We start from the raw sequence: 26,634 nt of genomic DNA on the forward strand, positions 1-26,634 counted from the left end.
GGCTCACTGCAACCTCTGTCTCCTGGGTTCAAGCAGTTCTCCTGCCTCAGTCTCCCAAGTAGCTGGGATTACAGGCACACCACCGTGCCTGGCTAACTTTTTTTGTACTTTCAATAGAGACAGAGTTTCGCCATGTTGGCCAGGCTGGTCTTGAACTCCTGACCTCAGGTGATCCACCCACCTCGGCCCCGCAAAGTGCTAGGATTACAGGCATGAACAACCATGCCTGGCCACAGTTCTCCTACTTACTAGGAGGAGGGAGTGGTCAGCTGTGTGAAATGTTGCTAATAGAAGAGGCTGAAAATGGATTGCTGGGGTTATCCCCATTGCTAGTGACTTTCAAATTGCTAAGGGCAGTTTTGGTGGAATAGCTGAGATCTTGATTGGAGTGGGTGTAAGACAGAGTGGGAGGAAGGAACTAGACCCAGTAGATTCAGACATCAAAATTTGAATATAAGTATCTGGCATGGGGACATTTAAGAAATTTGACATTAGGCCAGGTGTGGTGGCTCACCCCTGTAATTCCAGCACTTTCAGAGGCTGAGGTGGGCAGATCACCTGAGGTCAAGAGTTCAAGAGCAACCTGGCCAACATGGCAAAACCCCATCTCTACTGAGAATACAAAAATTAGCAGGGTGTGGTGGTGGACGCCTAGAAAGAAAGAGAGAGAGAGAGAGAGAGAGATTGAGAGAGAGAGAGAGAGAGATAGATAGATATGGGGGGATAGAGGGATTTGACATTACATTAAATCTTAGGATCTGAGATTGTACCATGAGATTTGGCATATTCAGTAAAAATTTTCTGTTAAAATGAATGTGATTTGAGATACTCATGCTTAATCTTTTTAGGTGGCAATTCTCGTACTGCAATGGTTGCTGCTCTGAGCCCTGCAGATATCAACTACGATGAGACTTTGAGCACTCTGAGGTACTTTCTTTTGATCTCAGTAGTAACATACACCACATTGCCATCAGAAATCATTTTGTGATACTGTGGATGTTGTTATGCGGTCTGGGTAGTTATTTATGTAAATAATGGTCCTTTACTCTCATAACAGGGAAAGCTTAGGGTAAAAGTGATTTGCATTATAATAGAATTTACCTCTTTATGGTTTTCAGTTTCATTGGGAAAGGTATGAACTTTTTATTTATTTTTTAATCCCCCATGAATATCTAGATAAGGCAGGAACTTTTTCATAGGAAATATTTTTAAATTGCTCAAGTGGGATTTTTGGATATCTTTTATATAATAGTGACATTTTCTTATAATATTCATTTCTATAAAAAGAAATGGTCTCCCTTCTCGTGGTGTTTGTCATAGAAATGCTGAGGTCGTCTGGGCACAATAGCTCAGTCCTGTAATCCCACCACTTTGGGAGGCCAAGGTGGGTGGATCACTTGAGGTCAGGAGTTTGAGAACAGCCTGGCCAACATGGTGAAACCCTGTCTCTACTAAAAATACAAAAATTAGCCAGTCGTGGTGGTGTGTGTCTGTAATCCCAGCTACTCAGGAGGCTGAGGCAGGAGAATTGCTTGAGCCCAGGAGGTGGAGGTTGCAATGAGCCAAGATTGCACCACCGCACTCCAGCCTGGAGACAGAGCGAGACTCCATCTCAAATAAAATGAAAGAAAAAAAAAAGAAATACTGAAGTCATAATAAGTAATAAAATTATAGGAGTATGTGGCAGTGTTAAAAATAACCAACATAGCCAGGTGCAGTGGTGTACACCTGTAGTCCCAGCTACTTGGAAAGCTGAGACAGGAGGATCACTTGAGCACAGCCTAGGCAACATAGTGAGACTCTGTCTCTTAAAAAAAAGAAAAAAACCAATTAACAGAATGTTCATGACAAGTTTTTTTTTGTTTGTTAGTTTTGGTTTTTGAGATGGAGTTTTGGTGTGTGGCCCATGCTAGAGTGCAGTGGCAAGATTATAGCTCACTGCAGCCTCAGACACCTGGGCTCATGTGATCCTCCTACTTCAGTCTCCCAAGTAGCTAAAACTACAGGCTCATGCCGCTAGGCCTGGCTAATTTTTAAAAATTTCTTGTAGAGATGGGGGGGTCCTGTTACATTACTCAGGCTGGTTTCAAATTCCTGGCTTCAAGTGATCCTCCCCACTTGGCCTCCTAAAGTATTGGTATTACAGGTGTGAGCTACCTTGTGAGGACTATTTTTTACATATGAATAAGTTTCATCATTTTAGTCTGGAACTTTCTGCCCTTCTTCCAGGAAAGGCACTTGATATAATGGAATGAACAGTAAGTACATAGTCTCATAAATTGAGTTTAAGTCCTCTCGCTGTTATTCATTTTCATTGTGATCTTGGGCAGATCACTTAAATTCATCTGAAGCTTTTTCTTCATCTTTAATAGGTACCATAAAGCTTTATACAAATGTATTCTTATCAAGACTCAAAAAATGTAAACACTCAGGATGTTTGATTTAGAAATTATTGTATGTTACTTATGAGAAGTAGAACGTATGAGAAATGACAAGAATGAACTTTTTTGATCTAGATATGCGGATCGTGCAAAACAAATTAAATGTAATGCTGTTATCAATGAGGACCCCAATGCCAAACTAGTTCGTGAATTAAAGGAGGAGGTGACACGGTTGAAGGACCTTCTTCGTGCTCAGGGCCTGGGAGATATTATTGATAGTAAGTGAATTAAGGATCATTACAAAATCTAATCCTTTCTTCTTCAAGGTTCTTACATTTAAAATAAACTTCAATTTAAGGAACACTATGAAGCTAAACGGTAGTGAAAATGTTTTTGTTTTTCTTTTTCCTTAAAAAGCCCAATGGAAGTGATCTCTAGATTCCTTTATGTAGTGGGTACGTGGCTATCCATTTGAACTCATGAAATTAGTTTTAAAATCATGAATATGTTACTAGTATTTTTGTTAGAATTCTTTTTTAGATCAGCAGTGAAGTTTATTTAGAATGTTAACCCTGTCACTGAGCAATTAATCACTTCATAGAAACGTTATTTGAAATTTTTGGTTTTGTTTCATGGGTTACTCTGGATTAGTATAGTGGCAGTAATATAAGAAATGCACATTGAGGCCTACCTTCAGATAAGATTCCCCTTTGAATGGCCCCCTCCTCCTATAAAATCATGGAGTACCCCCTGCTGCCTATGAACTTATGAAGGGGAAAACTTCAATTCTTATGAAGTTCAAAAACTACCCTTCCAGAGAATATTGTTTTATGATGTTGTATTAAAATTCATCTTAAAAATTCTCCGTGATGTGCCTGTACAATGGCTTATTCAGAAGTTCTCTTAAGTGAGTAAAGTGGATTATTTATATAGGAATAGAATATGGTAGAATATGGGTTGGTTTAGTAAAGCATTTTTTTTTTTTAGTGTAAAATTAGTATTATATTCCTTGAAGTTCTAATAAGATTTTCAAGGCCTCTTATAGTTTAGTCTTACTGATTAGAGCCTCCGTTTAGATGAATACCATTTGTGAAAATGATAGCATCTTCTGAGTATTAACTTTTTCATCTCCCCAAATGCCAAAAAGTGCTCTGTTCGCTCTCTGTGTCACTGCTGAACCTGAACTTTGACCCTTCTCATATTTTCCCTCCTGCTTACCTTCAGTTGATCCATTGATCGATGATTACTCTGGAAGTGGAAGCAAATGTGTGTATTTCACATATTGGTTATTCCAGTACTCTGACTTGCTAATCTGCGTCTGCTGGATCAGCCTTAAAATCAGCTTTGCATGCCAGCAATCCTTACAGGGAAATCCCAGACAGAGCATCGTGTAGAATCAGAAATGATTCTATTTTTGCCCTTCTTCATTTAGCAAACTAATCTTTGCTGAATTTTAGTTTGTGGCTTGAGTGAAGTTGAAAGGCTTAAGAATCTCTTGCTGCTTCTACTCTTCCGTTTTTCCCATTGTGATTAAATTAAATCCAAAATTTAGATGATGATAGCAAACTGATACTTACTGATTGTTCATAATATACCAGGCCCTATTCTAGGCACCTTGAATATATTATCTCTCTTATTTCTGTTAATGACTCTGAAAACATTTCATTATGTTTATTTTACCGATAATCATTTTCAGTCAACAAAAAATCTCTGTGATTGAAGAGCTCTGTAAATGTTGGGCTAACACTCATGGGTGCTTGTGCTAAGTTGCTTTTCTCCGTATCTTGGGCTTTGGATGGTTAGATAAACATTTTTTCCTCTTTTTTTTTTGAGATGGTCTCTGTCACCCATACTGGAGTGTTATGGCATTATCGTGGCTCACTGCAGCCTGGAACTCTTGGGCTCAAGTGATCTTTTTACCCAGCCTCCTCAGTATCTGAGACTATAGTTGTGTGCTGCCACACCTGGCTAATTTTTTATTTTATTTATTTATTTATTTTTTGAGACGGAGTTTCACTGTTGTTACCCGGGCTGGAGTGCAATGGCACGATCTCGGCTCACCACAACGTCCGCCTCCTGGGTTCAAGCAATTCTCCTGCCTCAGCCTCCCGAGTAGCTGGGACTACAGGTGTGCGTGACCATACCTAGCTAATTTTTGTATTTTTTTAGTAGAGACAGGGTTTTACCACATTGGCCAGGATGGTCTCAATCTCTTGACCTCGTGATCCGTCCACCTCGGCCTCCCAAAGTGCTGGGATTACAGGCATGAGCCACTGCACCCAGCCTATTTTTTAATTTTTAATTTGTAGAGATGAGGAGTCTCACCGTTTCCCAGATAGAACTCCTGGCCTGGAACTTCTGGCCTCAAATAGTCCTCCTGCTTTGGCTTACCAAAGTGCCAAGATTACAGATATGAACCACCACAACCAGCCTTTCCTCTTTTCATAAGTCACAAATTAAAATAACTTAGGTATCTAAAATGGGTGCTTGAGTTGAGAACATTTTTAAAGAATCACATGAACTTCAGTATTCTCTCCATATATATCATAAGTTGGTGAGGAAATTATTTCTTACCCTTTTAAGGTAATTAATCAAGAAATTGTTATCTTAGAAGAAAAAATTTTGATTTTGGGGTTAATTTTTAGATTCATACTGAGTTATTTCTACAGTAAGGTATGTATTGAGGCCTAGCAGACATTGAGAAAATACATAGGAGAAACCAAATATAGCCCTGGTTGTTATGAGGTTAGGGCTTGAAGGCACTATAATATCCTGATACAGAAGTGACTCTTGGACTGCAGCAGCTCTGTCTGAGATTTCCAAAGCTCAACGATACTGGTGTGGAAAAGGTGCCTTCTTGGTTTTGCTTTTGTGCTCAAGGTGTTGCTGCTGCCAAGCTTGTTGCCTACCGCTCTTAGCAGCTGTAGCGTTTCCTGAAAGATCATGCATGACTAAGTTTTAATTCTATATTGGTAAGAAAAGCAGCCCTGACTACTTCTCAATTTCCATTTTGATCCATTTCTCTTAATTCCTTTTAGGGCTTGCATGTGACCATTGGACCTAAACTCTGTCCATCCTGGTCTTTTCCCCCTGGTGCCTAATTTTTTGCTCTAATCCCTATTCCCCTTTTAAAAGATGCTGCTTTGCTTGTTTTCCTATGTTCTGTATTTGCAGATGGTGGTTTTCAAACTGTCTTGAGGCAACCACTGGCTTTCACGGAGTTAAAAAATTGACTTTAATTAAATAGTAGAGATGAGTAGGCCCAGAGAGAATTAATAGTATTTTTTCCAACTATGTGTATTGACTCATCTCCTTTAAGGAAAACTTACTTAGTTTTGATATGAATTTTAATTTCTCAAATTTAAAAATGAGCTAATTTTAAAGTTGGATTGCACCAATACTTATGGTTTACCTTTGGTGTCTTTTTGCGAAGGATGACTAATGAAAGAAAGTACAAATGGCAAATTAGTGAATTTTGTTGTTTGTGGCTTAATTTTTTTCTTTTACCAGTACTGAGTTTAAAAGCAAAATTAACAGTTCTGTTAGAGACTTAGTAAATAGAAGTATGTTTCTAAAACTTGCTTTTTATACTAGGAAACAGGCTTACCGGTGACCCGTGGTTGTACTGTTCGGCTAATTAAGTGCCTTACTTAAATTAGCAAAAAAAATCAGCCTTAGTTTTTGCTTGCTCTGATAGAAGAATGGAAACTACACTAAAACTCATTAATCTGCTAATTGTTCTCTATTGAGACAATCAGTTAGTGCTGAGTTTTTTTTTTTATCGCAAGTCCTGAGTTTTTAACCACGACTCAAAAAAATTCCTCTCACTTCTACAATTACCTCTTTTTAAATTTAAGACATATTTAAAAATCCTTTTAGCATGTTGAAATATTACCATACAAGGCAGGGCATGGTGGCTCATGCCTGTAATCCCAGCACTTTGGGAGGCCGAGGTGGGCGGATCACCTGCGGTCAGGAGTTAGAGACCAGCCTGGCCAACATGGAGAGACCCTATCTCTTTTAAAATAAATAAATAAATAAATAGAAATGTTGCCATACAAAGCATACTACTAAATGCACACATTTTTAACAGTAACATTTTCTTGGAAATTTTTGCTTAATTACGTAAAACACTGAGCAGACCAATATGGATTATTATTGATAGATAAATGATCATTGTTTTCCCTTACTGTTACAAACTACTGGAAAAGTGTAAATCTGAAGACATCGTAAACTTGGAACACTAGAGAGACTAAATGGAAGGTAGTTTGGCTTTTTTAGGGAGAGTGCCGAAGCAGTATCCTTGAGGCTCTAGTTTATCCCCCTACAAGATACGGTGTTAACCTACATTGGAATCTTTTTTGTTTGTAAATGCAGAAATGATTCTGAGCCTCTAGGATACCAGTATTCAAGACAGACATGTTTTAGAACTGCCATCTAGAACAGTTGTAACCTGTGTTTGTATCATAGTGTGTGTTTGTCTTGGCGCTTTAATGCTGTCCTTTCTTACAATGATATTCCTTCCTGTCTTTTTTTCTTCCTCTGCTTCTTTCCCTTTTCTCTACTTTTTCTGCCTTCTGTTCTATCTCCCAGATCTGAAAGATTTTCAGAACAATAAGCATAGGTACTTGCTAGCCTCTGAGAATCAACGCCCTGGCCATTTTTCCACAGCATCCATGGGGTCCCTCACTTCATCCCCATCTTCCTGCTCACTCAGTAGTCAGGTGGGCTTGACGTCTGTGACCAGTATTCAAGAAAGGATCATGTCTACACCTGGAGGAGAGGAAGCTATTGAACGTCTAAAGGTAAGTAATAGTTCAGACTGAATACAAGGTATTCTATATAGTAGTTCCACAAAGAACTAGGAGTAAAAATCACTAAGATTTCGATTGAGCATGTGGAGAACTCTGACTCTTAGAGGTGTTCTGAAGATTGAATTTTCTACTTTCTAAGTTAATTTGTTTTCACTAGAGTGCTTGAGTCTGACATGGCCAGGCAGAGATGGGAGATGGTAGAGGTACATGGGTAGTACATAGGCTGGCCATGCAGAGTAACCAATTAATAGATGTGAACATTAATTCTGGGGTAGTTTATCAAGTCACAGTGAAATTGTTTTGTTAGAAATTTATTTGGAAACATTTGGTTTCATTTGAAAATGGAATTCTGTATAGAGCCATGCTTCTGTTAATAAAGTTTGAACATTTGAGTAGCTGTTCCAGGTTTATTCAGATACATATTAAATTATATCATCTAGAAATTCACAGAAAACCTTGATACCTTATGATTACTGTACAGAAAGGTTATCTCCTATGCTGGTACTCATGGGGTCACAGGGCCATAGTACTGCATGTATGTAGATTACTGGCCTATGGCTCCCAGCTTTGCTGTTGGAGGTTTTTTACAACCTGTTGCTGGCTCTGTCAGATTCAATCTTGTCTCTCTGTATGAATATGAAAGTCAAGAGCAGCAGAGTCTTTTAACTTGTAGCTGCTTCTCTTCCTCCTCAATTAATTCAGTGCACAGATAGTTGTCACTTGCAGTGCTGAAAGCTGTTTGGGAACCCTACTACCCATCAGATGACTGTGACATGCGACATCATCATTTGCTTTGAAGCAAATATTTTTTCTTCCCCTGCTTGTCACCTCCAGGAAGTTAGTTTGATCCATACCTTTTTGCCATTGTGTTCAAGAGTGCTAGGGTAGGGGACAAAGGGAGGACAAGGAACACTTTTTAAGAGTCTGGGAAGTTGCAGTCATGCTGCTAGCCAGCGGTCCTCCTCACATTCACTCAATATTCCCCTTGAATGCCACTCATGCAAGGATGATTGAGAACAGTGACACATTGACACATTTAACAGGTAAAAGGCTTGCTGAAAAACTCGACAGTAAAGGTGAATTAAGCTTGGTAACTGAAAATGTCAGATGCTTTCATTTTAATTTTCATATGAGGCTGAAAAAGATTTGATATGAAGAAAGAGGTTCTGCTTTTTCTTTCTTAGTCAGCCTACCTTTTCCCTTGACATTTTACTTACTTCAAAAGTACATTGTGGGTCGGGCATGATGGCTCACACCTGTAGACCCAGTACTTTGGGAGGCTGAGGCAGGGGGATCATTTTAGTCCTAGAGTGCTGCAGTGAGCTATGATTACACTGCTGCACTCTAGCCTCAGTGACAGAGTGAGACTATCTAAAAGAAAAAAATGCTTTAGAAACAAAAATAAGGTTGGGTGTGGTAGCTCATGCCTGTAATCCGAGCACTTTGGGAGGCCAAGGTGGGTGGATCATCTGAGGTCAAGAGTTAGAGACCAACCCCGTTTCTACTAAAAATACAAAAATTAAGCCAGGTGCAGTGGTTTAGGCCTGTAATCCCACACTTTGGGAGCGGAGGCGGAAAGATCACTTGAGTTCAGGAGTTCGAGATCAGCCTGGCCAACATCTCTTTTGTTGGTTTAGTGAAACCCCATCTCTACTAAAAATACGAAAATTAGCCGGGCATGTTGGCACATACCTGTAGTCCCAGCTACTTCGAGGCTGAGGCACAAGAATTGCTTGAACCTGGGAGGCGGAGCTTGCAAGATGTGGAGATGGTGCCATTGCGCTCCGGCCTGGGTGGCAGAGTGAGACTCTATCTCAAAAAATAAATAAATAAAAATGAAAAAATTAGCCAAGCCTGGTGGCATGCACCTATAGTACCAGCCACTCAAGAGGTTGAAGTAGGAGAATTGCTTGAACCCGTGAGGCAGAGGTTACAGTGAGCTGAGATCACACCACTGCACCCCAGCCAGAGCGAGACTCCATCTCAAAAAAAAAAAAAAAAAAAAAAAAAAAAAAAAAAAAAGAGAGAAAAGAAACAAAAATAATTTTCTTGTTTCTTCCTTCGGAACACGTAAGTGGAAAGTGAGTGAAGTTCTGTAATACCTGGCAAAGGGAGAGGGAGTGAGAAATCTTTCCATTAAATGTTACAGGCTGCAGGGTAATTTTTACTGTTGGTAAAATTGACTCTGAAATTTTACTAAAGACCTTAGTGAAGAGGAGTGGTAAGGCTACATTCACACATTTTCTCACAGTATGTGTCAGTGACCATGTTGCTTTGCTAGGTTCTTTTCAGAGCCGGAGTGAGAAATAGGGAGCTCCATGGGAATAAGAAGTAAAACTCTCACTCACTAAGTCCTTAATATAAAATGTTCTTTTTCTTTCGGGATTTTAAATCTATTTGCTTATTAAAGCTTTAGTGCATACATATGAGACTACCCTTCCCTTGACATTCGTCTTGCTCTAAAGGAGAAATCAAGGACATTCTTCTTGATGTAAAGGAGACATTTCTACCTAACTGCCAAGTGAGACCAATTGAAAATAATGTCACATGTTAGGAGTCAAGACATTAACCAGACTCGTTAAGAATCAGGTTATCCAGTTCTTCCAAATTATTTCTAGGGAATGAGACTGTCATTATTCAGGGAACTGTTCCTTCAACTTCACTATGTCCCACTAAAGCAAAACAAAACTATATTACTTCAATCAGAAAACAAATGTCTGTTTTAATTCTTCCTTATACCAAAATAAACTAACTCTTCTATTTTCCTTCTAGAAAGAAAACAGCTTTCTTAGGGTTTTGTATTGTCTTGAGTTTTCAATGCAGCGTTGTAGTTCACTGAAGCGTAAGCGCCTTAGTTCTGCTCTTATTTTGTGAATGGTGAGAATTCCTTTTGGGCTGACCTGCATTTTAATGCTGCAGGCAGATAGCATCTTTCATTCACAGCACCAGGGGCAATGGTTATACAATAGAAATGCTTGAGAATATCTAGGAACTGGGTTCCTAAGGCATGGTGCTACAGGAAAAAAATATTATAATGAAAAACAGCAACAGAGGACATTAATTCATTTCCTAACATTTTATTTCCCTTTGTTTCTTTTTCACTTTAAAAAAGGTCAGTTGATTGGATACTTTTTTCATACACGATGTTGCTGTGGCTTTGTTCACTAAATAGCCTTTTTCCATATGTTAGGTACTTATGTCACACCATTGTAAAAACCTTTTTTTTTTTCTTTTGAGTCGGAGTCTTGCTCAGTCACCCAGGCTGGAGTGCAGTGTAGTGGCGGGATCCCCACTCCCTGCAACCTCCGACTCTCGGGTTCAAGTGAGTCTTATGTATCAGCCTCCCAGGTAGCTGGGATTACAGCTGTGTACCACTACACCTGGCTAATTTTTGTATTTTTAGTAGAGACTGGGTTTCGCCATGTTGGCCAGGCTGATCTTGAACTCCTGACCACAGGTGATCCCACCCCCCTCAGCCTCCCAAAGTGCTGGGATTACAGGCTGAGCCAGCACACCCAGCCCATTATAAATATCTTAATCTCTCCACAAACCTCTCTGGCTTCTGTCATAGAGAGACAAGTGATGTGTAATTGCCTCAGTTTGATGTTGCAACTCAAACTGAAATTTGAGTTGAAATTTATCCTTTATTTGGCTTCCTTTCTAATAAAGTTTTATTTTTGAAATGGAATCTGGCTCTGTTGCCCAGGCTGGAGTGCAGTGGCGTGATTTCGGCTCACTGCAACCTGTGCCTCCTACCACGCCTGGCTAATTTTTATATTTTTAGTAGAGACAGGGTTTCGCCATGTTGGTCAGGCTAGTCTTGAACTTCTGACCTCAGGTGCCTTGGCATCCCAAAGTGCTGGGATTACAGATGTGAACCACAGCACCCAGTCTTCCTGTCTAAGAAGGCTTTAAACATGCAGCTGTAGCCACAGCTCTGGTGTTTATTAGCCTGGCATCACAGTCAGTACTGTGAGTGCCATTGCTTAGGCTTAGCCTATAAATACCCACAAATATCCATTACAGAAGCAGGCAAGGGCAGATGCTGTGCTAAGCAGCCCAAGGGCCACACTTGGAACGCACTTAAGAAGCATGCTGTGTTCAGTACAGTAAAACCTTGGCAATTCAATGGCTTCAGCAAATGTTCTGTGTAGTAAGTGTTTTTCATAGAAATATTTCTGGCTTGTCCTGGTGATTTCTCTGCTATCTTAACGGAATCATCAAGAAGAGATTAAATTGTTTAGCTGTATGAACATAGTTTATTAACCAGTGCTATACAAATAGCTAGAGATGCAGACAAACATGATGTGAGACTAGAGTGAATGACACCTGAGCCCAGCATTCTTAAGAGCTAAACAAGAGTTCCTGGTATCCTTCTGTTTTTTGGAATTTTTTTTCCAAGAAAGGGAGGAGGATTAAAGGTTTATCTCCTCAAACCCTTGTTTCTGAACCATGAACCCACATTTCTAGTTTATTTTACATTAGGCTCCTAGAGTGGGATATGGGAAACCCTGGATACCAGCATGCCTGCCTGCCAGCAGAATGAGTTGATGCTCCTGAGACTGAATGCTGTCTTGCATTTGGCTTCCCTATTTTATTTATACTAAGTTTATAAGTATAAACTTATAAGTATTTTATTTATACTAAGTTTATAAGTATAAACTTTATAAGTATTTTATTTATACTAAGTTACTCAGGCTGGAACAGAATATCCTTCACTTATTCTTAATTTAGGGTGAGCTGCTTCATATAATATTTACTTGAAAGCCTATTGATCCTGCTTTACTAGAAGAAAGAACAGTGAGTCAGCAAATAGCTCTAGACCTGGCTCAGTGAGTGGTGTGGCCTCACTTAGCTTCTCTGGTCTGCTTTTTTCTTTTGAGATAGAGTCTTGCCCTGTCACCCAGGCTGGAATGCTGTGGCGCCATCTTGGCAACCTCCGCCTCCCAGGTTCAAGTGATTCTCCTGCCTCAGCCTCCCAAGTAGCTGGGACTACAGGCATGTGCCAGTGAGCCTGGCTCATTTTTATATTTTTAGTAGAGATGGGTTTTGCCATGTTAGCCAGCTGGTCTTGAACTCCTGTCTCTGGTCCAGTTTTATCTCTAGAATGGTTCCAGAATAAATTATTTAACAGGCTTTTTCAGCCCTGAAGTTGTGCTAATGTGACTCACAGTTATTTTCTCTAAGTTTTCCTCCAAGTTTTTAAAAATAGCTTTCTAGCAACCTAAAAATTACAGCTGGAAACTGAAATAAAAATAAAAGTTGTACCTTACTCATTACATTTCTTTTCTACAAAGATACCATATTCTGATTTACCCTTCAGGTGGTAAGGAAATTAGATAAGTCATATTAGAGTTGGCTGCAAAATGCTAAGAGGATTCCTAGACAGTAATTTTGCTTTCTTAGAGTGAGTTCTACAGTTGCCCCAAAATAGGATGGCTTTCATATGGCCAGATAATCCTCTACTCTGAAATAATCTTTTTCTGAAGGTAGTCAACTAGGAGGGGATATTTTAAAAATATCCCATATGTCAGTTTGTATTCCATAACCAACAATGATTTGTGGGCCACACTATAATAAGTACTAGTCAGAATACTTTGGTTAGATTGGATGCATTCCATTGTCCTGTTTGTTGAAGATTTTCACTTTGAGAAGATTGAATAGATTTCTACCTAGCTACCATTAATAGGCCTTAAACTTATGTAGGTTATGTCATTAGTAAGGAAAAAAACAGTCATATGCAAAAGCATTTTTTTTTTTAAAGAGGGGCTCACTCTCGCTCAGGCTGGAGTGTAGTGGTGCAGTCATAGCTCACTTATGCAGAAGCATTTAGCACCACTCTTAGTGGTTGTTCAATAACATTTGTGGTGCTTTATAGATAAACTATTGAAAACTTGGTCCTTGGCCTTTTCACTCATTGCGGAATTGTGTGGATTTGTCTTGCTTGCTGGCCCTCTAGAATGACACTGGTTCTCCACTTGTGGAGCAGCACATGCACTGCATGGTAATCATTTCTGCTGAGGACTGTGTAGGATGCCATTCAGGTAGCTGTGTGAGCCTTTCAGCTGTGTGTGTTCTGAAAGCTAATGAGAGCCATTTTAGGTGGTTTTTGTCACCCTCCCACCCCCAACTGCAGACTTGTTCTAGCTTCTCGCACTTTGTAACTCTTTTCTGAAAAACTACCTTCTACATGGCTGCCTTGATGTAAACCTTACTGATGCCCAGGTTCCTTCTTTTATCTGTTTTGTTCTTTGCCTAGCTTTGCTGGTTATTGTTGTTCCTCATCTTTCTTTTCTTTTTTATTTTTTTTTTAATTTTATATTATGCTCTCCTATTTGTTTCAACATACTCATATACTACTTTGCTTTTGTAGCTGCTACCTTGAGTCTTTACTCTTGCCTTTTTAATGAGTTCCTTTGCCTTTGGTATGTTTTTTATTTTGAGGTAACATCCAATCATATAATATTCTGGAAGTCCAAGAGATCCAGAAAGTCAAACACCAGACAACTTAGGGTTTATTGTATTACTCACAGTTCCTTTCTGTGTAGATATTTTGAGATCCGAGAGGCTTCTTTAGTGACCTGTTATATGAGTCATACATTGAACTCTTTGATGAACTATAGCATTTTCCTTGTTAGTCACTACTAGCATCATTACAGTCATTTCATTATCATCATCTGACTTTCTGAATTCGTCTCTATGACTAGCATTTTCACCTGCTTATCCCCGTTTTTGGTATTCCTTTTCCTTTTATTCTTTGACAAGTTAATTCCTACTTGTCCTTCATTTCTCTGTCTGGGCCTCACCTTGGTTCACCCATGTTATAGAGACCTATGAATACTCTAATTCCAGCTCTTGGTACACTGTTCTCTCTTTTTTTTTTTGAGACAGAGTCTTGCTCTGTTACCTAGGCTGTAGCACAGTGGCGCAATCTCGGCTCACTGCATCCTCTGCCTCCCAGGTTCAAGCGATTCTTCTGCCTCAGCCTCCTGAGTAGCTAGGACTACAGGTGCCCACCATCATGGCCGGCTAATTTTGTGTATTTTTAATAGATACAGGGTTTCACCATATTGGCCAGGCTGGTCTCGAACTCCTGACCCTGGGATCTACCCCCCTCAGCCTCCCAAAGTGCTGGGATTACAGGCGTGAGCTACCATGCCCAGCCAGTACACTGTTCTCTTATCTCCTACTGTAGCCATTCTCAATCCTCAGACACTACTTTAGCAATTATTCCTAGAAAACTCCAGGTACTTTCCTACTCCACATGCTCATATGGCAGCTTCTGCCCTTCTCTGATCTCTGCTTATGTGTCACTGAGTCAGTGAGGCCTGTCCTGACAATCTCACTTCACATTGCTTACTCACCTACCCTTCCCTGTCCGTTCTTTCCCTTTGTTGCTTTACTTTTCTCCAGAGTACTTGCCACTATCTGACATTCTGTATAGTTACTGATTAAAATGGATTATCATGGCTGGGCATGGTAGCTCACGCCTATAATCCCAGCACTTTGGGAGGTCCAGGTGGGTGGATCACCTGAAATCAGGAGTTCAAGGCCAGCCTAACCAATAATGGTGAAGCCCCCGTCTTTACTAAAAAGACAAAAACTTGCTTGTCATAGTGGCGTGCACATGCAGTCCCAGCTACTCAGGAGGCTGAGCAGGAGAATTGCTTGAACCCGGGAGGTGGAAGTTGCAATGAGCCAAGATCGCGCCACTGCCCTCCAGACTGGGCAACAGAATGAGACTCCGTCTCAAATAAAATATAAAATAAAATAAATCAGTCTACTTACTACGATGTAAATCTTATGAAGTAAGAGATTTTGTTCTCTGCCATATTCATAGGTGCCTTGAACAAGGCTTGATATGTAATGGGGTTATAATTATTGAATGAATAAATCTTCAATTACTTTTCTCTCTCACCAGTGTATAGTAACCTCCCTGAGAGCAGGAAACATGTTTTGGTTCTTATTTTATTTATTTCTTACTACTTTTTAAATTTTACTTTATATCCAGGATACATGTGCAGAATGTACAGGTTTGTTACAAAGGTATATATGTGCCATGGTGGTTTGATGCACTTATCAACTCATCATTTAGGTTTTAAGCCCCGTATGCATTAGGTTCTTATATTTATGTAAGTGTAAACAATTAGCAAGTGATTGGTAAATTGTCACTTCAGTGGCTGTGTGCCTTCAGATGAGATTTATTAATAAACCTTTGTTTTTACTGTTGGGTTGTGTTCAGGAGGTTATCGTGTTATGGCAAAATTGTAGTGAAACAAAAGCAATAAATACCTTTGGGTACTTTATTGTTTTATAGAAGTGATTGTTAGAAAAAGTGTCTTACATTTTGGAATGTTAATATTATCCTTCCTTCTCTAACACACACATACATACAGACTCACTATTAAGTTGTTTATTTGGGTTTTTTTTGAGACAGAGTCTTGCTCTGTCACCCAGGCTGGAGTGTAGTGGCGTGATCTTGGCTCACTGCAACCTCTGCCTCCTGGTTCAAGGAATTCTTCTGCTGCAGCTTCCCAAGTAGCTGGGACTACAGGCGCCTGCCAACACGCCCGGCTAATATTTTTTGTAGTTTTTATAGAGACGGGTTTTCACTGTGTTGGCCAGGCTGATCTCGAACTCCTGACCTCGTGATCCGCCCACTTCAGCCTCCTAAAGTGTTGGGATTACAGGCATGAGCCACCATGCCCGGCCTATTAAGTTATTTTTATTAAAACTTTGAGGATTTATATGTTTGGGGTTGATTTAGTTTTAGGTTTTTCTTTATGATTCTTATCTTACATACTAATAAAAATCTCATCACATTTAATTTGCCCTCAAAGGGCATAATTTGCTTCTTGCTTTTCTAGCATGGTATGTTAAATTATAAGACTCTATGCCCTTTTAACTGTGCACTTCCTTCCTTAGGAATCAGAGAAGATCATTGCTGAGTTGAATGAAACCTGGGAAGAGAAGCTTCGTAAAACAGAGGCCATCAGAATGGAGAGGTCAGGAGGGTGGTTAAAATCTGGAAATGTTTCTAAGTTTTCTAGGGAATATGGATTACTTTATAGTAAGAAAAGATAAAATAGAAATTAAAATCAAAGAATCTTCGCTTCTAAAACACAAAACAAAACAAAAAACATGGTCAGGGATTTATGGCCAGTTGAATTTATGCTTGTAATATGTAATATGACTCCAGGGAGTCACGTGTATAATAGTTACCATATTACATGTTGCTAGGGAGCCATAAAAAATGGAACATACTGGCCAGACATAGTGGCTCGTACCTGTAATCCAAGCACTTTGAGAGGTCAGTGTGGGAGGAATGCTTGAGGCCAAGAGTTCAAGACCAGCCTGCGCATTATAGTGGGACCCTGTCTCTACAAAATATTTAGAAAATTAGGCCAGTTGCTGTAATCCCAGCACTTTGGGAGACCGAGGTGGGCGGATCATCTGAGGCCAGGAGTTCAAGACCAGCCTGGCCAACACTGGTAAAAACCCCTCTCTACTAAAAATACAAAACTTAGCTGAGCGTGGTGGCAGGCACCTTTAATCTTAGCTACTCAGGAGGCTGAGGCTGGAGAATCACTTGAACTCGGGAGGCGGAGATTGCAGTGAGCTGAGATTGCACCACTGCTCTCAAGAATGGGTGACAGAACAAGACTGTTTCAAAAAAAAAAAAAAAATAGTAACTCAGAGTGATGGTGGGTGCCTGTAATCCCATCTACTCATGAGGCTGAGGCAGGAGAATTGCTTGGACCCAGGAAGCAGAGGTTACAGTGAGCCGAGATCATGGCATTGTACTAGCCTGGGCGACAGAGTGAAAGTCCATCTCAAAAAAACAAAAACCAAAAATGTTAAAAAATAAGCTGGGTGTGGTAGCTTATGCCTGTAGTTCCAGCTGCTTGGGAGGCTGAGGCAGGAGGATTGCTTCAGCCCTGAAAGTCAAGGCTGTAGTGAGCTGTGAACTCACCACTGCACTTTAACCTGGTTGACAGAGTAAGACCTTGTCTTAATAATAAAAGGAAATAGGAGCATATTGAGGAATAGAGTAGGTTTCTTTTGATAAAGGCAGACATCCAAATAGCTATTCTGATTATTGTCTTTCAAAGGTGCCTTCTCTATCTAGAACTTCTTTGGTAAAGAGGTGAAGGAGTTTGGGTTGAAAACTTTATTATTATTATTATTTTTGAGATGGAGTCTCACTCTGTTGCCCAGGCTAGAATGCAAGGGCACAATCTTGGCTCACTGCAACCTCCACCACCCAGGCTCAAGTGATTCTCCTGCCCCAGCCTCCTGAGTATTACAGGTGCCTGGAATTACCGGCGCCTGCCACCACACCCAGCTAATTTTTGTATTCTTAGTAGAGATGGGGTTTCACTATGTTGGCCAAGCTGGTCTCTTGCACCTGACCTCAAGTGAGCCACCACACCCAGCCTGGCTGCAAACTTTAAGAATCCCTATTCTGTCCTAACATCTATCACTTCTCTACCCTGAAGGTGAGCATAACCCACCTTCTTTTTCTATTAGAATAGACTACATTTGAAAAAGCCAGTTTCTGTTTTTCTTGTTCATGAAGGTGAGGCAGAAGTTACTAATAATGTAGTGATATAGTAAATGTAACAAACAGGATTTTTTTACTTATTACAGCAATTTTAAGCTAAATTATTGAAACAGTTGGGCAAGGGAACATAACATTTGAGAAAATCACATTTATAGACTATACTCCACATATCAAAGTTACTTTCTGATTGCTTTCTTAGAAATGTTTCTTCAGGTGGAATTTATAACTTAAGGAATAGCCTCTTCTTTTTTTATATATATTAATATACATATTACTTATGAATTATTGGCTGTCTCCAAAGTTGGTTGAGACAAAGTTCTTATTTGAGTGATATAACTAACAAAGCAAGATTTAATTTATTTTGAATGTGATGTTGCTTTTAGAAATAACTTCTCATTCGGGAGCCGCGGTGGCTCTGGCCAGTTGTCCTGGCGCTTGAGGAGGCGAGGCTATGAGTTCGAGGCCAACCTGAGCAACATAACAAGCTCTCATTGATTAACAAAAAGAAAAAAAGAAATAACTTCTCATTAGTGATGCGAGAAGCACATTATTTTATGTTTGCATTATTGACTTTAAATATGGCCAGTTGTCTTTGGTTTTTGTTGAAAATTGTTTTTATTTTGTTGAAAATAAAGGCTGGGGCATGCTTTATTTTCCAATCCTTATTAGACTGATTTAATTGACATTTTTGTGTTGGTATTCTGATATACCTGTTTTTTTCCTAGAGAGGCTTTGTTGGCTGAGATGGGAGTTGCCATTCGGGAAGATGGAGGAACCTTAGGGGTTTTCTCACCTAAAAAGGTAGGAAACAATGTTATGAAACCTAATCAGACAGAGACACTTTTTGTTTGTCTTTGTTACTGGGGCACTTCATATCTTTCAGTACTTACTCCCTTCCCCCTTTTATGATCTCGATGATACTTGGCTTAATTTCAGATATTTCTGATTTCATCTTAGAGTATGGTCTTGTAGTACAAAGGCAACCTATTTCTAAAATGCCTATCATGTTTACGATTTACAAAAGAAAAAACCCAAGACAGTATATCTGTAACTTTTGGCCATGATTGAATATGTTTAGTCCTTTATTTTAAGTGACCCCAGATTGGCTATTGGAGACTTAAACATCTTGATGCATAGGTTCTGATGATGGCCTCTCTAAGTTAGTATACAAGGGGTGGTGAGTTTTGAATTGGTACTTTTATGTGATATGAAATATTCCTGTGGTTTTTGCTACAATTCTTCTGGTTAAATTTTTCTGTCCTGGTCACATAACTTTTTTTTTTTTTTCAAATTCTAATGTGTTATTTTTAACAGAAAAGATTGATGTAAAGACATTTGCATATTGTAGAATAGAACAATAAGTATTTTATATGTTTATATTATGAAAGATTAGTGTTTTTCACAGTTTTAGTAGTTTTTTTTTTTCCAGTAAGACATATATTTATTCAGATGTGTTACTTATGATTGTATAGATTTTTGCAGTTACAGTTTTGGTGGGGTTTTTTGTGTTTTTGTGAGACGGAGTTTCTCTCTGTCACCCAGGCTGGGGTACGGTGGTGTAATCTCAGCTCATTGTAACCTCCACCTCCCAGATTCAAGGGATTCTTCTGCCTCAGCCTCCCAAGTAGTTGGGACTACAGATGCATGCCACCACACCCAGCTAATTTTTGTATTTTTAATAGAGACGGGGTCTCACCATGTTGGCCAGGGTGGTCTTGATCTCTTGACCTCATGATCTGCCCTCCTTGGTCTCCCAAAGTGCTGGAATTACAGGCGTGAGCCACCATGCCCAGCCGGAAAATTTTTACTGTAACCACTTGTGAAAATATGGCATTTAACATGAATCATAAATAACTTGAACAAGTGTTGAGATCTAAACTGTGTGGAATTCCAAAGTGAGATCTCTATTTCCAAAGCTTTTTCTGTAATTTTACCCCTTTCTACACTTCTTCGTGAAAGAAAGGGATATACCTTGACCACATCCAAACTAAGTCTTAGCACTTCTTTCTGAGATTCCATTTTTCAAATCATGATGTACTTTAAAGAACGCTACCCACAAAGGGATTTGACGTTCTCAAATTAGTCAAGTTCTTTAACTACAAGGCAGATGCTAGTTGAGAAGTTGTGGAGGTTTTTTCAAATTTCTCTTTAACCATCTTTTATAGTCCCTTTTCTTACCTGCCTTATCTGACTCTTTTTTCATTCTTCCACACTTGCTGGCACTCTCTTGAGTAGATTTTGGCCCCAAGACCATGTGACTTATTTTTGAATTCCAGTGGGGTATTTTCACCAAAGAAGATTGGTTTTTTTAAAAAAAGAATTTAGAAATATTAGAGTTAAATGAAGAGGATTGTTAGAGGATGTTCATATTATCGAATGTCAGTAATTTTAATTTTTTCTTTAAGGTAAAGACTAATAAACTAAAGGCAATAACTGGGACCACAGAAGAACTGATAAAAATTATACTGGAAAGTGGCAAGGGGTGTATGAGGACATTCTAATAAAAGTAAATGAAGAATTAAATATTTCTTACCCAGGCATTTACAAAAATTATACCATTCAGCTAAATGGCCTGTCCTAATTTTTTCCTTGTGTTTCCACTTTATCAAAAATTGGGTCTTGTTTGTTTTATCCCAGAACTCATGTTTTAAAATAGAATGCCAGGTGAAGTGGTTCACACCTGTAATGCCAACACTTTGGGAGTCCGAGGAGGGTGGATCACTTGAGTTCAGAAGTTCGAGACCAGCCTAGCCAACATGATGAACCCCTGTCTCCACTAAAAATACAAAAATTAGCCAGGTGTAGTGGTGGGCACCTGTAATCCCAGCTGCTTGGGTGGCTGAGATAGGAGAATCGCTTAAACCTGGGAGGTGGAGGTTGCAGTGACCCAAGATCATGCCTCTGCACTCCAGCCTGGGTGACAGAGTGAAACTCTGTCTCAAATCAATTAATTAATTAAATTTAATATAATAGAATGCATTGGTTCAGTTTGGGGAGACCTGAAGAGAGTATTTTCTCTTTATTGTGGAACCAACCACAACTAGAGATAAAAAGAAATCCCTCTCTAAGCTCTGTGGAGAGTTGAAGGAGCCTGGCCTCCTGTAGGCCCCTGTTGTTACCACAGCTCTCTGATGGTGCCCTGCTCCAAATTGATCATCTGTACCTTTTTCAGACCCCACATCTTGTTAACCTCAATGAAGACCCGCTAATGTCTGAGTGCCTGCTTTATTACATCAAAGATGGAATTACAAGGTACATTTCTTTCTTGTTTTGGTCACTTCATGTTTTTTTCACCTCTTAGATAATTCAGTAAGTAAAAAGGTGTTGAAAATTTTAATGTAATGATTTGCTGTTTTTTGTCTGAAATAGTTACAAACTATCCTGTCTTTCCAACTAATGTGTTTTTGCCAATGGAACCATTTAACATGTAGTTTTTCTCTGAAGACCCTAAATAAATTTTTTTCCTCTAACAACTTACATACATTATTTAGGGATTTTATTTCACACATGTCTTCTTATAATGCTGTATGAGTTACACTGGTGTATCAGTGTTCCTTGTTTCTTATTCTGATATAGAGAAGTTGATCATATATGAGGATAGAATTTGTAGTTGAAAGCTTCTGATGCAAAAAGGCAATACCTTTTTTGTACGTACCAAAGGGAGAACCTCTTTCTTTGGGAGAAAGAGGTTCATTGTTTGTAGTGCTTTCTGTGTCTGAATTTCCCTGGGAAACACTTTCTCTTGTGTTCAGGGTTGGCCAGGCAGATGCTGAGCGGCGCCAGGACATAGTGCTGAGCGGGGCTCACATTAAAGAAGAGCATTGTATCTTCCGGAGTGAGAGAAGCAACAGCGGTGAAGGTGAGCATCCTAGCTGGAGCTTCAGCAACAACTTTTTCATTTCATATTATGAGAACTCCTTAAGACTTTGTGTTCTCTATCAGTAGTACTTTCTTACACAACCTAATTCTGAAAAATGGAGAGAACTGGACTGCTTGTGAATGCAGAGATGGACAGGGCTACTTTACATGAAAATAGCTTGGACAAAAGAAGCCCTTTTGTTACTGCCAAGAACTGAGCAGGATATAGGCAATTAGGCTTGGTCTTGAATGTTAATTATTTAATAGAAAAGTAAGAAAATAACAAATATCCTGGGCAATAGGAGATTTGAAAGAGATTAAGTCTTAACACAGTAGAATTTATTTTTTATCTAAAAGGGAAGAAAAAGTCTTGATTTTTGCCTGGGTTATTAACAAAACAGCAATAATCTAATGATATTTTTGTGTTATATAATTCACTCATTCCTTTATCAAAATACTGGCTTCTTGGCTGGGCGTGGTGGCTCGTGCCTGTAATCCTAGCACTTTGGGAGACTGAGGCGGGCAGATCACAAGGTCAGATGTTCGAGACCAGCCTGGGCAACATGGTGAAACCCCATCTCTACTAAAAATACAAAAATATTAGCTGGTTATGGTGGTGAGCTACTCAGGCAGCTGAGGCAGGAGAATTGCTTTCTCCCAGTAGAACCCGGGAGGCTGAGGTTGCAGTGAGCCGAGATTGCACCACTGCACTCCAGCCTGGGTGACAGAGTGAGACTCCATCTCAAAAAAAAAAAAAAAAAAAAAAAAAGGCTTTTCAATCTTAAGTTTCTGGTTATTACCTGTGTCTCATCCTTAATGATTTCTGACGGTTTTGAGTTTTATTGACTGAACTGTCAGAGATCACCAGAACTAGTATTTTCTGTTATCTTAGGTTTATCACATAGAGTTAAATGATAGCCTCTTCTACTGGGACTAGTTCTAGTACCCCAAAATGAACTACTGTCTAGACACTTCAGCCACTTGATTGCAGGGATTTATTCCGCTTACCACAAATCCTGTTAAGCAACTGCTTTCCATTGTTTGATTCCAGTGGTTTGTGATGATAACATTAGTTTGTGTTCCTCTTAGTTATCGTGACCCTAGAACCCTGTGAACGCTCAGAAACCTACGTAAATGGCAAGAGGGTGTCCCAGCCTGTTCAGCTGCGCTCAGGTGAGACTGGGAGAGGTTTGCCGTCTTCAGCAATGTGCACATGGCTTATGTGACAACTCTAATTTTTGGCTGTTTAAAGGCTGAAGTAATAGCATTAGGATTTTTGTTCATATAAAAACAACGGCTTTGAAAGCTATCTTCACATTAGGGAGGGTGAGTTTATTAAATAAATAGTATATATTTTAAAAATTATTTCTTAACCTTATTTTTATATTTTGGAAACCCTACTTTTCTGTTTCCAGGAAACCGTATCATCATGGGTAAAAACCATGTTTTCCGTTTTAACCACCCGGAACAAGCACGAGCTGAACGAGAGAAGACTCCTTCTGCTGAGACCCCTTCTGAGCCTGTGGACTGGACATTTGCCCAGAGAGAGCTTCTGGAAAAACAAGGAATTGATATGAAACAAGAGATGGAGAAAAGGTAATGCACAATTCTGCAGCCCACGTGACTATCTCTTCTTTTAAACACTTAATATTAATAGCATTCTTCAAATAATAGCTCAGTGACTTCACAGTTTATTCTTTTTGCCCTTTTTTTTTTTTTAAACTTCTAGGCTACAGGAAATGGAGATCTTATACAAAAAGGAGAAGGAAGAAGCAGATCTTCTTTTGGAGCAGCAGAGACTGGTAGGAGTCCTGAATCCGCTAAACTGTTGGGAAAAGGGCAGCTTGTTCCCATGCTTTCCTTGTTCCACAGAGTAGCACTCACCCAAATGATACCATGCACTGTTCTTTCATTTCCTTAATGGAGAATGAACTTAAATTTCCTGGTAGCCTTAGCCTGAAAAATAGTCCATAGAGGTACTCTTTTGGGCTTTTTATGACTTAAAGTCAAATCTTTACTTCTGTTACAACCAAATACTTTTAAAGGAAATAGAGCTTTTCTGGTAGCCTTTACCTCGATAGTGGTTTTGGAATTTGCATCAGTGGTGGTTCTTTTAATGATAATTACTCTGAATATTGAATTTGGTGGGAGTTTGCCTTGGTTTTGTTTCTGATCACTTGATAGTACTAATTCTCTGCTCTTGGGCTGACTTTGGGATTGTTCTTACTAAGGCTGGGCAGATTTTTTTTTTAAGTTAAACTGTGTCTAAACGTGTTGCTGCACAGTTGCATGTGTTACTCCTTTCCTGTTCCCCTGCATGGAATCTGAATTCTCAACCAGGTTCTCAGTGGCATGTGTGGTAGCGGTCAGAGCAGAGGCTGCATACCCAGCACAGGCAGGACAGAAGGCTTGCTTCCTTTGAGGGAGGAGGGAGGGAGGATTTGGGTGAGCAGCTGGAAAGTCTGTTTAAGGTCCCAGCTATTGATGTAATACTAATGGCTTCAGCATTTTATAATGGTAATGGATTTCCCAGATTTGATAGAAACTGAATCTCATGAATTAATAAATTGATCCATTAGTTAGATTTTTTTTTAAAGCCAACCAGTTTTGGTTAACAAAGCTGTGGTTATAAGACCATCTCAGCATTCATTTGATATGTAAGAATAAAATATAACTAACCTTTGGATACTGTGGATGCAGTTTAGGAAGTTCTCATTTTTTAAGATTCATTCATATCTTTTATATATAAGGCTTCTTTCCTTAGTATAAAATACAGCATGTAACTTGCAGTCTGATAGTCATGATCTGTGTTTTGGAGAAGAAGGGACTAGTGCTACGTGGGCCAAAAAGCGAAGGACTTGAGCAGACGCAACCTTTTCCAGCGCACCTCATTCTCAGACGTGGGCTTGGATTAAACCAGTTTGTTATCTCGCAAATTCTAGTAAAACCCTAAAAAGAATGGATTGTAAGAATAAATCAAGTGTTGGGGCAAGATAATAGTGTTACCAATAGAGGCGCTTTAGGAGGCCTTTTTAGAATTAAGTTTTTAATGAAAACGGAAAGTACTAGCTACAATGTGATTAGTGGCTTAAAAGGTTTGTGACACACAGAGAAGTCTTTTATCTTAATAATGTAGTAAATTCTAATAACATGCCTCTGATGGTCTGTGAGAGATCAAACAAGGACAGGTGTAATTAAGCTCTATTATTAATGATAATGCCTTGTATTTGTATAGTGCTTTATAATTTACAGAGAGCATTAACATCCTTCAATTTATTTGATCCTCAAAACAACCCTCTTTGGTAGGTGTATGTATAAGTAAAATATGTAATATTACCTCCCGTTTATAGTTGAGGAAACCAAAACTTGGCCAGGTGCGGTGGCCCACGCCTGTAATCCCAGCACTTTGGGAGGCCAAGGTGAGTGGATCACCTGAGGTCAGGTGTTAGAGACTAGCCTGGTGAACATGGTGAAACCCCATCTCTATCCCAGCTACTCAGCAGGCTGAGGCAGGAGAATCGCTTGAACCAGAGGTGGAGGTTACAGTGAGCCGATACTGTGCCATTGCACTCCAGTCTGGGCAACAAGAGCATAACTCTGTCTCAAAAAAAAAAAATTTAGAAACTGATTGAGTAGGTCTGGGTTGGGACCTGAGCATGCATTTCCAACAAGCTTCTAGGTGATGCCAATGATCCTGGACCTGGGACCTCACTTAGAGTAACTAGGCACGGCAGAATAAGGATGCCTGGTGCTGTCCATAACCAAGAGTTGGTGATCATTCTGTGCCCTAAAATAAAGATGGCCATGAAATAAAGAGAAAGTGAATGTCTGAGACATATTTAGTTTCTAGGTGACATACATAGCCTGCAGATAATCAGATTCTGGTTGTTATTTGCTCTTTGTATGTGAAAGGAAGCCAGGATTTCTAGGGCAGCTCCTTAAAGCAAGGAAGTTGCTTTCCTCTCAAAAGTCTGTCTGTTCCTCTTCTATTTTTTGACTTAAGGGAGGACCTGATTTCTAACACTTTAACCCGAAGAACATCTATTAGTAGTAATACTGAATGGAAAATGTATTTTTATTATCCTGTATTGGTCAGTTCACAGATATGTTTGTAATGCACCCTGTGAATAAACGTTGAGAGACTACAAAGCGATTATTACTCAGCAAATATTTATTTAATATTTACCATATATAATCATTTTTTGCATACTGTCAGCATTAAACAATGGAATTCAGGCTCATGAGTTTTCTGATAGTTCCCAGATGCATCACATTATTACAGTGCTGAGCATTCCCTTCCAGTTATTGCTCTGTGATATGCCTGGTCCTATCTGTGCTTGCTGTTTACATACTGTTTTGGGATCTTCCCTCTTATTTGCATAAGTTCCTTGCAGAGTCTCTTTAGGATACCTACTTTGCATTTGGCATTTAATGAAAGCCGAAGGATCATTTTGTGACATGTGAATTGACTAGACCTCAGTAGCTTTCCAACTTCTTAATGAATGAATCTAAATATTATAAAAATTTGGCCAGGCACAGTGGCTCACGCCTGTAATCCTAGCACTTTGGGAGGCCAGGGTGGAAAGATCACTTGAGGTCAGGAGTTGGAGACGAGCCTGGCCAACATGGTGAAACCTCATCTCTACTAAAAATATAAAAATTAGTCAGGCATCATGGTGGGTGCTTATAATCTCAGCTACTTGGGAGGCTGAGGCAGGAGAATTGCTTGAACCTGGGAGGGGGAGTTTGCAGTGAGCCAAGATCAAGCCCTTGCACTACAGCCTGCGTAATAAAGCGAGACTCTGTGTCAAAAAAAAAATATAAAATAAATAAATAAACATTATAAAACATTCTTTTTTTGACATGAAGATAGGATTTATATCACATAAACTTTGCATATAGTTTTTAGTATCACTATCAGTATGTGACAGGGTGACATGTTTGAACTATAAAGAGGACATATTCTACAGAGTCAAAATGGCAGTATTTTATAAAGAAAGAAAACGATGGCTGCTTG

At 39.4% G+C, this 26,634-nt stretch overlaps 1 protein-coding gene across 50 annotated transcripts in view; it reads left to right on the top strand.

The window, feature by feature from the left end:
• Positions 1–26,634, top strand: part of KIF1B (kinesin family member 1B) — a 182,199-nt gene that overhangs the window by 66,490 nt on the left and 89,075 nt on the right. For 17 of the 50 annotated variants that reach the window (XM_035307669.3, XM_035307670.3, XM_035307673.3 and 14 more), the window contains 11 exons: positions 849–927; positions 2,517–2,659; positions 3,606–3,647; positions 6,975–7,186; positions 16,121–16,200; positions 18,485–18,560; positions 20,932–21,011; positions 21,512–21,618; positions 22,707–22,790; positions 23,033–23,213; positions 23,347–23,419. In XM_035307669.3, coding sequence (XP_035163560.1) covers positions 849–927; positions 2,517–2,659; positions 3,606–3,647; positions 6,975–7,186; positions 16,121–16,200; positions 18,485–18,560; positions 20,932–21,011; positions 21,512–21,618; positions 22,707–22,790; positions 23,033–23,213; positions 23,347–23,419 — 1,157 coding nt within the window. The remainder of the gene's footprint in view (positions 1–848; positions 928–2,516; positions 2,660–3,605; positions 3,648–6,974; positions 7,187–16,120; positions 16,201–18,484; positions 18,561–20,931; positions 21,012–21,511; positions 21,619–22,706; positions 22,791–23,032; positions 23,214–23,346; positions 23,420–26,634) is intronic. The other 33 variants (XM_035307677.3, XM_078330344.1, XM_078330345.1 and 30 more) reach the window with 3 other exon arrangements.

The sequence above is a fragment of the Callithrix jacchus genome, chromosome 7, assembly GCF_049354715.1.
Source record: "Callithrix jacchus isolate 240 chromosome 7, calJac240_pri, whole genome shotgun sequence".
Lineage (NCBI taxonomy): Eukaryota > Metazoa > Chordata > Mammalia > Primates > Cebidae > Callithrix > Callithrix jacchus.